The sequence below is a fragment of the Cyprinus carpio genome, chromosome B14 (genome assembly GCF_018340385.1).
Source record: "Cyprinus carpio isolate SPL01 chromosome B14, ASM1834038v1, whole genome shotgun sequence".
NCBI lineage: Eukaryota > Metazoa > Chordata > Actinopteri > Cypriniformes > Cyprinidae > Cyprinus > Cyprinus carpio.
Genome location: NC_056610.1, coordinates 4,714,862 through 4,732,542, shown reverse-complemented (window position 1 = coordinate 4,732,542; position 17,681 = coordinate 4,714,862). Strand labels below are relative to the sequence as shown.

Sequence of the window (17,681 nt, the reverse complement as noted above, 5' to 3'; positions counted from 1 at the left end):
GTGTTGGGGAGTAACTAGTTATTACATAATTTAATTACAAAATAAATGTAACTGTAATCTGTTACAGTTACTGAGAAAAACTGTGTAATTAAGTTACAGTTACTTATGAAAATGTTAATGATAACAAAGGGGGTTACATCTGAATATTTTCACACACATATAGATTTAATTAACATTTTTCCCAAATTGCACTGACTGCTTTAAGATATGAGACACCAATGTTTCAGGAGTCTATAATTTCCTATTGGGTTTATGTATATGCTTTATTTTTTAAGACAACTTTTTTTTTAGATGTCGGTGTTTGCTGTCAAAGATTTGATTTCAAAAACAGTATCATATTAAACCGTTTCTTGTTATGATTTAAAATCTGCATTTAACCTCAGAATGATCTCAAAGTCAGAAGAGCTGCTAAAGTCTGATTTTGTGGTGGCAGTGCTTTAAAATGAAATGATTATAATCTTAATTCAAGTAAGTAATCAGTGTTAACCGTGCATGCTTTAAATGTTTCAAAATGATTAACAGTTGAAAACATTCATTAGAAATTTGGAAAATAATTCAAAAAGTACTCAAATGTAATCAGTTGCATTATACTTTAATAAAGTAATAGAAAAATAGTTGGTAGAGAAATAGTTACACTACTAATTACATTTTAAATGTAGTGTAACTTGTAACCTGTAGCCTATTAAGTAACCTTCCCAACACTGCGCTCTGACTTGGGTCCTTCCTTCAAATTAGGGATAAAATCAGGGATTTTTCATCCGTTGTATTGTCAACCAGGTGAAAACCATAGGTCTCTAATAGTGCATATCTCCCCAGCAATCCATGTGATTGCATTAATTAAGGTTTAGGGGTTTGTTCAAATCCCTAACTCTGAAAACGAGCAATAATAATAGTAATAGTTACCTTGGAAAGCACCACTTAAAAAGGTAAAAATTGCAAAGACGTATTCCTGCTGAGCAGACAAATAGATTCTGCTGTTTTTAAAGGCTGAAGTACTTTACTCTTGATGATTGGACTTTCTTCTGTGAGCTGCAACCAGAGAGTATTATTTTCTTGTAGTTGAATAGGTTTAACTGTGAATAACTAGGTGAATAATACTTAATTTAGAAATGAGAACAAAGTTGGACTAGGGAGTGTGGATGGCTTGCCAGCACTTTTGGACTTGAGGGCCCTTACTGGAAGGATGAGAGCATTACTCTTTCGCTTTCCCTCCTTCCCTCTCACTCATAAAAACTGTGCCTCATAAAATAGTTTTAGAGATGATTAGCTGCAGTATTGCATTGAGGGCTATATGGTATCAAATGAACAGACTATTAAGGAAGCGCAGGAGATACGCACTAATTGCACCCACAAGGTAATACACATTAAACAGAGCTAATAGCACATGCTCTAAGGTGTTAAGAGGCGATCTCAACCATGACAAGCTAACGGTGCATTTTAATCTTATTAACATTATGTGCTGTGCCAAGCCGACTGCAACCGCTGCACGCAAACAATAAAATGATTTTGCAGGTAATTGCATGCAAAGGAAGGAGAATAATTGCATGTTTGAATGTTGCGTATTAACTGAAGACAGTGAAGCGATCATATGGAACTAACGCGTGGTGAGTGATGTGTGGATGTGATAATTGTGAACGACTTCCCATGAGACACAGGCTTTGGTTTGAATCTTAGCTTTTACTGAAAACATGACCCAAGAGTGGGGATTTTAAAATTAACAACCAGTTTCTGTATTCGGTTAAAGTGTTTTACCCATTATTGTTATCAATTTTAATATTAAATAAATCATAAAAATACAAATGATAATAATAATAAAATCAGTGATGCCCCACATACATCATTAGAGGAAAGGAAAAAAATTGATTAAACCATACGGTCAAGACATTTTTTAATAATTGAGAAAATGCACAAATAAATCATTTACAATAAAACCTATAACTTGCATTTAGAAAACAGATTTGATTGAGTGAATTTTCAGCCTTAATGTCTAAAAGTGAGGTATATTTGAATTTGGCTAGCGTATTCTTGTCAGCGTTATTTCCAAAAAGCACCAGTTTGTTTTGGATTCAATTTTGCTATTTTCTGAGGCGTTCAGAAGAAATGAATAGCAACTTTTCATTTTAAATTGTTTTCATTAGTTGCTTTATATCAGCTGCACATCTCATCATGACCAGGCCTCTTCAGCGATCGCCTGCTCTTTCTTTCATTACCTTCAGATGATTCCATTTTTTTTTTCTTCAGAATAAACGGAGTGAGATTTAATACCCTGAATAGACTATCCTGACCTCAGTGCTATTATGCTAAAGAACAAATATCATTATCATCATGCCATTATCTCTAGTTCCAGCTGCCTTAGAGCCGATTTGAGCAACTAAAGTCTAAACTCTAAATGAGATCTATAGAGGGCACATTGAAAAGAAATGAATTTGGCCTTAAGCAAAGCTTCCTCAAGTGGTGCTCTCTTGATTCATTAAATTTTTTCTAAATAGTTACAAGTGGTTTTAATATCCTTTGTGATTTGAACTAACATATGTTTGTAGTTAGCAGAAAAAAAAAATAGTAGCTGTATCTGCTGAGGCCCTGTCTGCACATCCGCTCTTCAAGTTCACATGATTAGACATGATTTGATTGTGTAGTTTTATGGTATATAATCTCACAACATGCCTCGCTGATTTTATTGCAGGCTTTCGAGAGGTTTAAGATCAGTTTAGGCGTCTTAGAAGCTAAAACGAGCTTTCTTTTGCTTTTTGGATGCATCTAAATTTGGAATCGGAGCAAGGTTTGCATGCAAAAATAACACCCCTAAGCTTTTAATTCCTCAAAAATAATCTGATACAGAACACAGATGTAGAAATATGCTCACAGATACTGTATAAAGCATTTAATAACATTATGTGTAGATATTGAGCACCAATTAACAGAAATGTAGTGTATTCTATTAAAGCATAATGGCTGATTGCACATAAAACCATGACTGACATTGTTATTAAGGTTTAAATTCATGCTTACAATTTGTCCTGGTTGAAAGAGCTCAGAACAGCTGCTCTCTCAAATACATGACCAGCAGCAATTCAGAAGGTCTAATAAATGCTGTATGATAACCTCTGGCATTGTACCTCCAGTAATATGTAATATAATGAAGGAAAATGGCAAGCTAGCCTCTGACCTCACAGCTGAAAACTAACCCCCTTCCAAAAACCTGTCCCCTAATCTGGAAATGCATATTTTTTTTTGTTTTGTTTTTTTGTTTTTTTGTGGCCCTCAAGCATGCGGCTGAAAATACAGTCGGAGTCAAAGTCATCCAGACCTTCTGCTGCTCAAGCCATTATTTTCACACTGTGTCACACACTGCAGTGCACTTCATTACAGAGATGCCTGCGTCTCAAGGTAACACTGTTATTTCACATTTATTCCATATAAACTGATTTATGCTTGGTCTTGTGTCACATCTGAGCATCATAAAACACCTGATGATACTTTGATATGAATGAAAACAGATAACCTGCTCCACTGACTATCAGTTCATGAACTTGCCTGCAAGTACTGTTTTGTACTGTTTGTCTTGGAATATAATTACCCAGACTTCTTAATGGGTTTGGTTGGCATAAACAGAGATTAGAAGCTTGTTTCTTGGTCTACAGTTTACTTGTGTTTACTTTTTTTTTCCTTCTTCTTCTTCTTTTTGTTGCATAAGCAGCATGTGTTGCGTAGTGTTGCCCTGTCTTAATGCAATCATTGCTCTGTGCACAGTGCGGCTCTCTAGGGTGTACTTCAGCAAAGCATTGCATCAAACAGATGACAAGCCTCTGTAAACAAAGACGCCTGGATCTATCTTGCTGGGGGGCTTCCAAGATGCACAAAACAGGCACATTTTCTTGCCTACATTCTAATTAGGCAATCAGCAGAAGGATGCTTTAAAGCACCTGTTTTCTTTTGTACAAAATGCCATCTACTTAAAGAACTGCTTCCCTTCGGTGTCTATTTGAAATGCAAAACAGGAGTGGGCCAATTTGTCTGTTTTTATATCAATAGAGGTGCAGCGGAGACCCTGAGGTTCAGCTGGGACTGTCAGCTGTCAAACTGTTTTTCTAAGAATCTGATTACACATACACACCCGATGCAATAAATCTTTGAATGGACTAAGTAGTATAGTAGTTTATTGCATGTGGAACGTGTAACTATTAACCAGAAACCATTCTTATATTTAGTAGTGTTTGCTCATGTGGTCTGACTAACAAGTTTTAATTGGTGGACAAAAAGCAAAATACAACAAAGAGGTGAAAATGCCCCATGTACTGATGCCAAATCTAGGGACGCACTAGAAAATTAATTGGGCTAGTGTGCAACCACCTAGCAACCACAGAAACTGCAAAAACAATGCAGAAACCTGCAGTAATTTGATGGCAGGTTTTGCATGAGCACTTTCTATCTTCTGTAACACTTTCTATGAGGCCTGTATTTATAATATATTATAAGGGTGTTCATAATGCCTTATAAACAATCTTATAATGTTTTATTATCTAATAAATAATCATAACAACAGTTACAATACATTATAATACTTGCCTAATTGTGGTTGTAACTTTTAAGAGTATGATGCATTATAACACCAGCTGAAGCCTGCATTTCTAATGCAGCATAAAGCCATTCTAAATGCATTAATGCACAATGCCTTTTAAATGTAGCAAAAGTTTATCATATATACACTTTAGCCTGTTTGTGAAAATGGTATGAAAAGAAAATGGTTTCTAATTTTGCTACAAGATCCAACCTGGTTTTAACATTCAGTCTTTTGGTTGTCACTTTTCTTTTTCACTAAATAAAGTGTTATTTATCATTTGCACAGCTCACACACTCAGCACAGAAGGCTGTAAACAATATAGACAAAAAAAATAAAAAAATAAAATTGGAGAGAGAGAGATTCCAAAGCGGCTGTTTCTCACGTCCCTTCCACATCCACTCACACTCCAGTTTTGACATTCAGGTCAGTTTGGACCAGAGTCTTCTACCAAGAGCATTATGGGTCCCTCAAGGAATGACCCAAGAGGACACAAACTGAACAGAACACAATGTCTTCAGAAGAGTATTTAACTCTCTTGAACAGTCTGAAAGCAAACTGTTCCAGGACACTGGGAAACATGAAATTACATATTTTAGTCTGATCAGGACTATGTACAAGGTAGTTTCCAAACTGCTGCTTCAAATAGAAGTCCCATTCACTGGTGACTTCACAATCACATGATTGGGGTATTTATTGTACAAATAAGTGTTCTCATGAGAGTCTGTAGCAGTGATGATGTCAGCTTTCTTCCTTTGTGTCAGAATGCCAGAGACTCCGAACTTCCTCATTCCATGAACACTGCTGCCCAGAAGAAGTACTGCTTTTACCATTATTTTGCAACATCTCCTCCATTATATTACATATGAGAGCTCAATCTGCTAAAAATAAAAAAAAGTACAAAAATTTACTCTATGGAAAAAAGGAAGAGGCGAATTTTAGTTTAGACTAAAAGTATTTAGACAGAGATAGTTCATCCAAAAATTAAAAAATAATTTATTCACAATCATGCTCTTGCAACTATGTGACGTGTTCTTTCTACTGTAAGCATAATTTTTAATGGAAGGCAGTGGTAACCAAGGAAGGAAGGAGAATCATATGTGACCCTGGAGCACAAAAGCATTCTTAAGTCTCTGGGGTATATTTGTAGCAACAGCCAAAAATACATTGTATGGGTCAAAATGATTGATTTTTCTTTTATGCCAAAAATCATTAGTACATTAAGTAAAGATTATGTTCCATGAAGATATTTTGTAAATTCCCTACCCTAAATTTGTTAAAACTTTATTTTTGATTAGTAATATGCATTACTTCATTTGAACAACTTTAAAGGCGATTTTCTCAATATTTAGATTTTTTTGCACCCTCAGATTCCAGATTTTAAAATCTCAGCCAAATATCGTCCTGTCTTAACAAACCATACGTCAGTGGAGAGCTTATTTATTCAGATTTCAGATATATAAATCTCAATTTCGGAAAAATTGACCCTTATGACATACTGTACAAGTTTACATACAGGTTTGGAACGGCATGTGGGTAACAAAACAATAAAACAAAAATAATAATAATTTTTGTGTGAACTAGCCCTGTAAATCACACTTTAAAATGCTTAGATGTCATCGCATTAGATAAGAAAGAAAGAATAATATGCGACTGCTTTGATATTTTCTGCCCAATGGTACAATGTGCATCTTTAAGCAAGACTTTAATTTTCAAATAGGCTACTTTTTGGGAACCAAGTACTGCATGCACAGTAAAAATAAATTCTTGAAGGTGTGGCATGTGACAATACCACAAACAAGCAAAAACAGCTGCTTTCGATTGCAGTGCAACTGACAACTTCCTTTTCCATGAGCTGCAGAATGTCTAGCTGCATTCTTTCCTTTTCTGTACAGATATGGTGTTACCAGGACCGTAAACTTAATCTAGTGCAATTTAATGTTGGAGTTTATTTAATGAGGAGAATCTCAAAAAACCCTGCCAAGGTCATGTTTCACTGTAAAATCAGGTTGTGCAGGCATTAAAAAATATTATTAGCAAGAAAAATACTTTTAATAGAAAAAAAACAAGCAATACATGTTTAATGCAAAAACTTTTATTATTAAAAATTCTTTACAAGGTTAAAATAATATTACACATTACACTGAACCTGGTAACACTGATATTTTTACAATCTTAAAAAAATGAAAGATAGGTATTAACTAGGGCTGTCAAATGATTAATCACGATTAATCACATCCAAAATAAAAGTTTTGTTTACATAATATATGTGTGTATACTGTGTATATTTATTATGTATATATAAATACACACACATGCATGTATATATTTAAGAAGAATATGTTATGTTTATATATTAAATATATTTATATATAATATAAAATATAAAAATATAAATATATAAATGTATATACATGTAAATATTTTCTAAATATATAATTTATGTGTGTGTATTTATATATACATAATAAATATACCCTGTACACATACATATATTATGTAAACAAAACTTTTATTTTGGATGTGATTAATCGTGATTAATCATTTGACAGCCCTAGTATTAACATTAATCGTCATAACTTACAAGGCACTGTGCTTTTCATATAAATGTATTAAAATAAAACATCTTCTGAGAAACTTGGTAATTCTTCCAAAGGGTCTTGACAAATTAAAAACACACGGTGAGCTCTTGTTCCTTAGTGAAGGGGAAAAAGTGAAACCTTTTTCTTCAGCCCAGTTTCTAGGTGTGGAAGCAGAGAACATGCTTTGCTAAATGGCAGCTCTTCAGGTGCTCAGCGTTCTCTCTGATCACGTGTGTCCTGTAATCTCACATCTCTGTAAGACAGATAAGAGTGTGACAGCTCAGGTCAGGGGTGTGAGGTATCATGCATGTGCAGTTATGATTCATGACTGACACTCCACTGATAACGGACCATGCTGGGAGTGAGCTGTGATAACATTATTAACATTATCGCTCTAATGGATGTTTTTATTTGTTTTTGTCAAGAATAAGGTCATAACGGACTATCACTGAACACCAGTGTTGGGGGTAAAGCATTACAAGCACTGCATGTCACAGCATGTATTCGGATGGCTTTTTTCAAGTAACTAGTAAAGTAATGCATTAATTTACAATAAAATTTCAAAGTTAGTAAAATAAGCAACGGCAGTTACTTTGTTTTCCCATTTATTGACTGACAGCTCTCCTGTCCACGCTGAGAGAAGTGGAAGTGCAAGTAAGTGCAGAGGTGTTGTGATGGTTACTGTATGTCTAGACTAATTACAAACATGCATTTACTCTTCTCACTCTCACAAAAACAGATTCATATTCCTTAAAATTAATAAAAACAGTGCAATGCAAACTCAGGATATGATGCGAACCTGTAATAATTAAGTATGTTAAATAACACAAATATCCTTTATGTTCTGTATGAATCGCATTTTATTAACCAATGTCTTTGCTGCTGACCTTCAATAATCCAGTACAACTATACTAAAAGGCAAAAATGACTTTAGATAAACATAACCTTTGTTTCTGTAACATTTGCTTCTGTACAGATGTGAATTTACATTTCCTTCAGCCTGAGGCTTATTCAGTTCACTTTTGGTGTGAAAGGGCTTTTAACATTTGCCAAAAATATAACTTGTTTTATTGAAGAAAAAAAAAAAGTAAGCCAAGACCAGATTTTAAAAATAATGCAAAAGTAACGTAACACATTATTTTCCATAAAAAGTAACTAGAGTAAGTAACTTTTAGGGACTTAACGTATGGAAGCCCGTTTCCACCACTGAATAAAAAATAAAAAAGGTAACTGCGAGTTTTTATCTCATAATTCTGACTTTTTTCTCATAATTGCGTGATATAAACTCACAATTGCGGTTAAGAAGTGATAACTGTGAGATATAAACTAGCAGTTCTGAGAAAAAAAGTCAGAATTGCAAGATATAAACTCACAATTGCAAGAAAAAAGTCCGAACTGCAAGACATAAACTACCAATTCTGAGAAAAAAGTCAGAATTGTGAGAAAAAAAAGTCAGAATTGCGAGATATAAACTAGCAATTCTGACTTTATAACTCGCAATTGTATTTATATCACGCAATTCTGAGAAAAAAGTCAGAATTGTGAGGAAAAAAGTCGCAATAACTTTTTTTTTATTATTCAGATATCAATGCTATATTGTAATGCATTACTTTTAAAAGTAACTGCATTACAACACTGCTGAGCAAATTTGACAAAAAACAGTATAATTGGTGTTGAACAGTAATGCAAATAGTTTTCTGTTACATTATCTACTAATAAACAGCATATCCGATTATATAAATAGAGACTAAGTCTGAAACTCGCTGGGGTTCTGAGGTTTTTTGCGCTACAGAACTATGGGAACGAACATTTGTGGTCAGCCAAACATTCTGTATTTATGTCCTTGCATTGGGTATGCTTTTGGCCGTCTTTTTTGATCTAGATTAATAAAATATTCTCATAGCACTGATTCTACACATATTATTATGCCACACCATGCTTTCAAAAAATAGAGTTGCAAAAGCTGCCTTAAATGTGACCGACCATCAAACTGTGTTTATACCTGCAAGCTCTCTATCCAGGTTTTCAATGAAGCTCTGTAGGTCACTGGTGTCCCCGAGCCTGGCTGTAAAGAGCAGAGAGAGAGAAGACGTTAGCGCACTGGAATGCTTCAGACTCTGTGGAAGCGCAGCTAAGTGCGGTGGCATTTCCTGTGGAACATTCCACCCCGAAAGAAATGCGACCCTCTGCATTCCCTATGCACAATAAAATGCCATATTTTCAACTGGCATCTTTTCAGAAACAGAATCTTTATTAAAAATAATAATGAACCAAGGGCAGAGTTTTGATTTTGACACTGGGGACAATTACTTTTATCAGTAAACTGTTTGCTTTGTACGTTCAGATTAACATTCAAGATTCAAGGTTTTTATTCATTTGCATTAAATTAAAAAGGTAAACGTTAACATTCAACTGAACTGTGTACATGCATTTTAAACACATTTCGCCTTTGCTCCATCCAGACAATAAACACACATTCTTGAATGAGCAGGGGCCCCTTTAGGTGCGATGTATTTTAGAAATGTATTTTCAGATTTACAAAACTAAATTTACTAAATTTTACGCCTTTGTGGCAAACATATTTCAATGATATTAAATCATAATATGACTAAACTGGTAGTAAGGCACACAAATATAGACCTTCACTGGTTTACCGTCTTACAACATTATCATATTCAATTCCATCGTGCCAGCATCCGTGCTTATCATGCAATCCACAAACAAAGACTACAATAAGATGAGTGGAAATAGCACACAGGGGTTAGAGCCACACATGGAGCAGATAGGAGAAGCCATTAGCTTGTTTAGTAAATGTGATGGCTATCTGTTATGTTATGTTAATACCTTTTGAGGCTGTAGTCATGCTTGAGATGTTGAGCTCCTCTTGACTGACATTCAAGCTGTTTACCAGCGAAGCTTCGCTGCCTGGGAAGATACAATAGGATTAATGCGTGCCTCTTACATGTGAATGCAAAGGAACTACAGGGTGGTTGAGGCGCACAAAGTACTGTATATCACAAGAATATCTTTCTTAGGATCAAAGGCTCACTAATACATTCATTCTTTCACATAATCGATTTAAAAGGATCAAAACAAAGAGAGATATAAATCACGTAAGTGAAGCCTTTGTTAATGAGCTAAATCTTTTCAGAAATTGGACCAATAAACAAATTGCAAAGCAGTGATTTAGAATTGGGAAATATAAGGAAATTATCTACTAGAGGTAACAAGAAACAGTATTCCTCTTTATACATATATATGTATACACATTATTATTAAGAAGCACTTTAATATTGAGTAGGCTATTCATAATGGTTTGGCATTCGGTGACAATACTGTAAGAGTTCAAGTTAAACTCTTACGAAGCTGTCACTGTTTAACAGTGTTTGGATGTGCACTCACAGTAGTCTGAGTCGTCTCCATCAGTCGCTGCTGTGTGTCTCTGAACATCTCCCAGCACATGTTCAGAGGCGTGAGGTGTGCTCAGCTCCTCCACCACATCATTAAACTCCTGCAGCAAGTCTCCCAGCTCCAGATCCAGCTCTAATACAGTTCACATCCTCTATTAGAATCACACTGAACACTTTTTACTGTACAATTTGTGACTGATGTCTGCATGACTGCCTGACTGTATAAATTAGATTAATCAACTGAATACACTTCTATAAGCTGCTCTCCTTTTACAAAGAAAAAAAACACACATTTGAAATAATGTGGCATGTGAATTTTTATCAAAGAAAAGTTTACCTGAACAGTTTGCTGCAGACATCCTGTGGTTCTCTGTGAAGAGTGCTGGAAAGTGGAGACTGATTCTCAGATTAGTACGATGGGTCCCCATCCGATGTATATTGACTCCGCCCAGCACATAATGCGCCGACCAATCAGAGCACGGTGCAGTCTCTGTGGTTACACTAAATTCCCCGTGACGCCTACACATGACGTCACCTGCGGAACTAGAGAAAGAACGTTTCCGACCACTTCGGTGACGTCTACTCGCACCACGATTTAGTGGCTCTTTCTTTTCTCATCTCCCTTAAGTATGTGTCCGATTATAATTAACTAAATTAACCTTTCTGTCGTTTTCACGAGAGTAGGTGTAAAGTTACCATTTTGAAGTTACCACAGTTAACTTAATTTAGTAACAACATGTAATAAAACATATATAAATGGTATTTCAGTGGTAACTGTGGTCACTATGGTACTTTTTTGTAAGGCCAGTTAGCATTCTTATACTATTCACTGCTTTTCATTGCCCTTTTGTAAGCTTGTGTAAGCAGTGTAAACTTTGGACACTTCGCATTTATATATATATATATATATATATATATATATATATATATATATATATATATATATAATATATATATATATATTTGTATGATTATCCATTCTTTCTTACTTTCATCCATCCATCCGTTATTTCTTTCTTTCTTTCTGTCTTTATAACATACCATAAAGTACAATAGGCTAAACCCCTTTGATGCGAGGAAATAATAATAGAGCAGTAAACTATGAACTATGTGGTTGTACAAGAGCCATGTGAAGTAAATGTCACTGCCCTCATGGTGGCGACACTGAGACACGAGCCAAATGATAATCATACAAATATATATACAAATAATAATAATACAAATATAAGTGTGCAGTTTGGTTTAAAATCCACAGTTCCAATTCAGTATGGTTCAGAAAAGCTGAAGTGAAACATAAGAACTCCAAAGAAGGGCTATAACTACCACATAATCTCTCTTATTATGATGAAGGCATTGCAGAGTTAAAGGGGGTAAATACTTCACCGCGTCCCATCTTTCATTATAAAGCAATTACCCGGAAAAACATCCCGTCAGACCTGTATTTTCCCTTTTAACCGACGGTTGAATATCGTGAGTAATCTGGAGCTGTTCACCTGTAGCGCAGGTAGATGAGGCTCCGCCCCTAAACACATTTCGCCAGAGTGCTTCTCGTGCTCACAGAGCTCACCATGTGCTTGAAGAATGGACAGCTCAAAACCACCACATAATGAACTGGACTATACTACAGGTCAGTGATCCTGCATTATTTATATTTGCAGAAATAAAATTACTTTTCTGTTTTTGAGTTGAACGCAGGTCCATATTAGTCAGTCTGTGTTTCATTCATATTCTGCGTGTCAGGCGGTGTATGTGTTTCAAACCAATAGGCAGACAGGTGGATGGACAGGTGGATACAAATAAACATAACAGAAATGTCTAAAAGTTTAAAGAAAAAAAAATCTAATACCCAAAAAGGCGCCATTGAATAGGACACTGAATACTAATAATATTTTTACAGCAATCAAGGCATAAATCTTATGTTCTATTTTAGAAATGCTAGATATAATGTTTTCATGATTTTTTTTCAAGCATAACTATTCAAGCCTGTATTTAAGAATTAATTAATACATTTATCAGTAACCACAGCTTTGCTGCCAAACCTGTTAGCAAGCTCCTTCTGTGTGTAAATCTGCTGCCATGTTATAGCTACTGGTGTATTTCCATTTTGTTAGGAGCTGTAACCTTGAATTTTATTAATGTGTAACAGTTACAGTTTTAAGAAATCATACAATTGTATATAAAATATACATGCAAATGATATAGCTAAACATGGTTGCAAAATGACAAACGTTACATAACATTTATACAGAATAAATATAATATTTAATTCAGCATAATATTTAAACTGTAGAAGATTTTAAGCAGTTAGATTAACTGATGCATTGTTGGGAAAAGCAAAACAAATATTTTAAGCATTCAAGACCAATTTATTCATGAAAAGTGCACAGGCATTTGCGAGCTTAGTTGGGATTATATATTTTAATGTTAAATCTCTGGCTGCTGGAACATATAAGTCAATAATAGAGCTTGTGCAACAACATATTCAGCAGAAGAAAAAAAGACTGACTTGTTGGTTAATGATTACACACTGGTTATATCTTCATTTGGAAAGAAGGGTGTTGCTTTCTTCCAAGCAGTAAGTCTCTTCTGTTGTTTTTTAGTGGGTGCTTCTCCTGGCATCTGCTGGGAAAATCCATAGCCGTGCTCTGCGTTTCACCGCCGTGGAGGAGCAAGAAGCAGGCGTTAAGATCGGAAGTCTAAGCACGACCTACTCAGCTCCATACCGGCTCCTCGAGGAAACATACATCAGAGTGGACGAGAGCACAGGGGATCTGTTCACTAAAGAGCGCATAGACAGAGAGACCTTGTGTCCATCACATCAGGATGGGGACTGTACTTTTTCAAACACCGCAGTCGTGAGTCTTAATTTTGAAGTCGTGCCAATGATCATCATTGTGGATGATATTAATGACAACGCTCCTATTTTCGAGAGGAATGAGATTCCTCTGCACATACCTGAAGATGCATCAAACGGGACTTCTTTCCCACTGGATGACCAAGCCCAGGATAAGGATACGGGCGATAATGGCGCGATACGTTACTACTTGAAAGACTCTGGTGGCTTTTTTAGCATCAGACAAGACGGGCGTGAACTTGAGCTGGTGCTACAAAGGGAACTGGACCGGGAAACTCAGGAAAACCACCTCTTGGTTCTTGTAGCAGTAGACGGAGGTTCAGTACCACGCAGCGCTACAGCTCATCTCAATGTAACAGTAACCGATGTTGATGATAATTGCCCGGAGTTTGACGCTGACAGTCTAACTGCAGCCATTGTGCCAGCGTTAGGAGTCAAGGGCACTGCGGTGGCCCAGCTTAAAGCCACAGACAAAGACCTGGGCCAAAATGCCCAGATCGCATTTTCCTTCAGCCGTCAGATCTCAGACAGGGCCAAAGCGCTCTTTCACTTGGATGGACACACAGGCCTGATCAGCTTAGCTGTTGACGTGCAGGTTGACAGTCCCGAGGAGCACGTGTTGAAAGTCTTTGCGAATAGTCCACTTTGCCCCCCTGCGCAAACTCAGGTAACCGTGTACATGCAGCCAGTGATGAGCCAAGAGCCATCCGTAAAGATCAAGTTTGTCGCCGAGCATAAAAACCAAGTGATCGTGTTACAAGAAAACGAGCCCCCCACCGTCTTGGCGCTCTTGGAGCTGGAAGACACCTCTACTGCCAAAGGTACTCTGTCCTTAGACAAAGACAGCATGCCGTTTTCTTTGAAGCCGCAAGCAGGCAGCTATTTGCTTTCAACATCAAAACCCCTAGATTTTGAGATGTGCGGCGAGTATGAGGTTACAGTTATTATTTCTGATCCTCATGGCACACGCCTACACAGAAGGGAAGTGATCAAAGTGCTGGTTGAAGATGTGAATGATAATGCCCCAAAGTTTGAACAAGCACGTTATGAAAAAGACATAAGGGAGAACAACGAGCCTGGAGTGTTTCTGCTGAGAGTCCAGGCTAGCGACGCAGACAGCCAGCAGTTTGGCAAAGTAAGGTACAGGCTTAAAAATGGAGGACCTTTCAGAATTGACGAAGAGACGGGTGTGATATCGGTGGTGGAGACTTTGGATAGGGAACAGCTGGAGACATACATCCTGACTGTTCTGGCCCGGGACGGCGGCGAACCGTCTCTGGAGGGCTCCGCTATTGTGTCCGTAAACATACTGGATCTGAATGATAATCCACCAGCCTTTCCTACCCCACATTTCTATTTCTTCGTGTCTGAGAGCATTCCACAACTTTCCCAAGTTGGGAAAGTCACAGCAAGCGATAGTGATAAAGGACAGAACGGCCGGATAGCGGATGTGCATATTTTAAATGCCGAAGTCCCTTTTGCCATTGACCTGGCGCAGGGGTCGCTCCGCAGTACTGGTGAAGTCGACCGCGAGAAGCAAGACCGCTATGAGCTTCTGGTGGTAGCCGTAGACGGCGGCAGCCCAGTCCTTTCCGCTACAGCAAGAATGACCATTTTTATTGAGGATGTCAATGATAATCAACCCCAGGTCCTTCTTCCTAGCAGCAACCTCTCCTGTCTGACCATATCCCCGGCTACTCGAGCAGGAAGCATGATAACGAAGATTTACGCCATTGATGAGGACTCAGGAATGAATTCGGATATCACTTACCAAATTGTTGCATCCAAACCGGCTCTCCACAGCCCCTTCCAGATTGAGCAGCATTCAGGAAACATTACTCTGGTCCAGCACCTGCGCGGCGAGGACTACGGCATGCACCACCTCTTCATAGTCGTTCGCGACGGAGGAAAGCCAGACCCGCTGCAGACCACCGTGTGGGTCAACCTGCTGGTCAACGAGACTTTGGAAACATGCCACGTGAATGCCCTTCCGGATTACTCGCCGCCACGACTGCCTCCTCCGATGCCTGTCAAAGACAGCAGGTGTGAATCAAATGCATGGCTTATTTTTTATTGTGGCCTGTGTCTGATGGTCATCTCAGTCTGTGTTCTCCTGGCGGTCGTAGCGGTGTTTATAAAGCATAGAAAGACAAAAAGGAAAGTCGAACAAAAGAACGTATGGGAAACTGGAAATCTCTGTGAACTGAAACCTTTGAACTAAAGAGAAGGCTCAGCAGATACACCAGCAAAATGTTTGTGTAAATATTACAAAAGTTTTTTTATAACCTGCTTTGGCTAGTGCTTTTTGTCAGTATTGTAATAGTAATATACTGTAGTAGTGTTAGTTACCTGCTTTCTTTTCCTATGATGATGTGTTTTCATCTTACATAAAGTTAAAACAAATAAACTCTTAAAATCTTTTTAAAAATAATATTTAAGGGTTAATGCACTTAAGGACAATGTACGTTTGATTTCCTGCCAGCAATGGTGTGACATTCAGTGAAAAGGAATGAAAATGTTTATACAGGTGCAGTCTTGCAGAAAGAAAAATACACTTGTTTTGTTCTCATGGTTCTCCTCTAGTGAGCTGTTGTGTTGCTTTTACAAGCTTGTTAGTCTGATGCACACAGCCCACAGTCAGTACTGACATCTAGATCATGGAACAATCACAGTCTCGCTGATATATTTTCAAAAAAAGAAAATATCTTTTTACAAAGCAGTTGAAACAAGACCATATCTCTTACATACAGTAGAGAAATGGCATCAAGCCTATTTGATTTTTAGTGTGCATAATTTATTAAACTATTAGTTAATGCTAACCAAAATAAAAGCCAAGTAGCTTATAATAAATAAAGAATAGATTATAAATTCTATAAGATATATAAAGATTATAAAGAAGCAGTACCATTGAGATGCTCTTGAGGATGAACTTGAACCTTCAACCATATCTTAATAAATACATAATATATAATCGTGATTGTGTACATATATTGCACGTATACATGTGAATATTTACATGTAAATATGAAGTGTATCATTAAATAATGTTTTACATACATTATAATACAGTATATAATTATATATGTGAATAATTCCATATGTAATTCCTTATGTATTATTCAATATGTTATAATAATCTTTATATTTCAGTGGTATATTAAATAAATATAATGATTGTTATATACAGTATATAAGGAAATATATTTTCTTTGCATAATGGTAAGGCTTCCACTTTTCCAATCAATCACTTTTCTCCCTCTCTATGAATATTATGCTTCACTCAAATAATGTCATTGCTAATGCTGTTTCATGTTGACTTCAAGCTCAAATAAACCTTAATGCCCTTTTTGTAACTAATGGTCAAGTACAATCAACAGATGGTTTCCATGGTGACTAACAGTGTAGGGAGTTTAAACCCCTTTCGGTAGCTGATGCTGTGAAAACTCTCCTGAGAAGTGTGATAAAAATCTCAAGGATTTGTAGTAAAGGTTGGCAGACAGATGGGAGATATCATACATCTCATACCAGGAAGTTTCCTGTCGTCCAATAGTCCCTTTCTCACCACATTCAGACGGTTCAGACTCATTAAAGGTGTACACAAGGAATGAGGAAACTGTAAAAGATTCTCTGTTGAAAGCAGTTGATCTGGACAAGAATGTGGATGTAAGATAAGTTTAGAGAGAAAACTCGACCACTTCAGGGCTTGTGCTGCCCACCGAACTGATCTGAGTTGAGGAGGTTCACATGCTCTGGAACAACCGTATGCGCAACCATCAAAAGAAGCAAACATGATAGTGGTTTTGTAAATGATACAAAAGAAAAAGCATGTTTAGGCAGGTCTGCTGAGTGAAGGTGGAACACGAATAAACTACCTGCACTCTAATAAATCATGGGTTATTTTTTTTTAACCCAAATGCTGGGTTGAGCCTTTTTTGGGGGGTTATTTTTTTTTAAGTGTTTGGGTAGTTTTTGTGTTACCCAGCTCCTGGGTCAAATGTAACAACCCAGTGTTCAGGCACGAGAACCAGCGCAGTTACGGTGGAAACAGAATATTTTTTTAATAGGCAATATGTATAGCCTATTAAAAACAATGCTGTAAATGATAAATAAAGGAAAATAATGCAAACCAGTGGTTCTGTGGAGTATTTTAGAAAAGTTTAGAGGATTTAAGTTAATCTGAAAACATTATTTAATGTACTGTATGAAGTAAAAAATAAGCTAGTAATATAGTAAAAATGAATAAACCATAGCTGGGTTAAATCAACCCATTATGCTGG

General features: G+C 36.7%; 2 protein-coding genes across 2 annotated transcripts; one reads left to right on the top strand and one right to left on the bottom strand.

Moving 5' to 3' along the window:
- Positions 1-7,051: 7,051 nt before the first annotated feature.
- Positions 7,052-11,037, bottom strand: LOC109101744 (regulator of cell cycle RGCC-like). The gene is made up of 5 exons (XM_019115151.2): positions 10,888-11,037; positions 10,543-10,683; positions 9,985-10,065; positions 9,143-9,205; positions 7,052-7,393 (listed from the first exon to the last, which is right to left on the bottom strand). The coding sequence occupies exons 1-5, from the start codon at positions 10,976-10,978 to the stop codon at positions 7,386-7,388; spliced, it is 384 nt and encodes a 127-aa protein (XP_018970696.1). The 5' UTR covers positions 10,979-11,037; the 3' UTR covers positions 7,052-7,385.
- A 768-nt stretch (positions 11,038-11,805) lies between these two features.
- Positions 11,806-16,418, top strand: LOC109101745 (protocadherin-20-like). Its single transcript, XM_042737820.1, has 2 exons — positions 11,806-12,177; positions 13,151-16,418. The coding sequence occupies exons 1-2, from the start codon at positions 12,157-12,159 to the stop codon at positions 15,623-15,625; spliced, it is 2,496 nt and encodes an 831-aa protein (XP_042593754.1). The 5' UTR covers positions 11,806-12,156; the 3' UTR covers positions 15,626-16,418.
- The last annotated feature ends 1,263 nt before the right edge of the window (positions 16,419-17,681 follow it).

Bases quoted from the DNA above. Each gene is read 5' to 3' on its own strand.
- LOC109101744 (XM_019115151.2), bottom strand. From the start codon at position 10,978: ATGGGGACCCATCGTACTAATCTGAGAATCAGTCTCCACTTTCCAGCA. The intron at 10,684-10,887 runs GTAAACTTTTCT...GAACTGTATTAG, and splicing joins GTCTGCAGCAAACTGTTCAG to AGCTGGATCTGGAGCTGGGA. The intron at 10,066-10,542 runs GTGAGTGCACAT...GTATCTTCCCAG, and splicing joins TGGAGACGACTCAGACTACT to GCAGCGAAGCTTCGCTGGTA.
- LOC109101745 (XM_042737820.1), top strand. From the start codon at position 12,157: ATGAACTGGACTATACTACAG. The intron at 12,178-13,150 runs GTCAGTGATCCT...GTTGTTTTTTAG, and splicing joins TGAACTGGACTATACTACAG to TGGGTGCTTCTCCTGGCATC.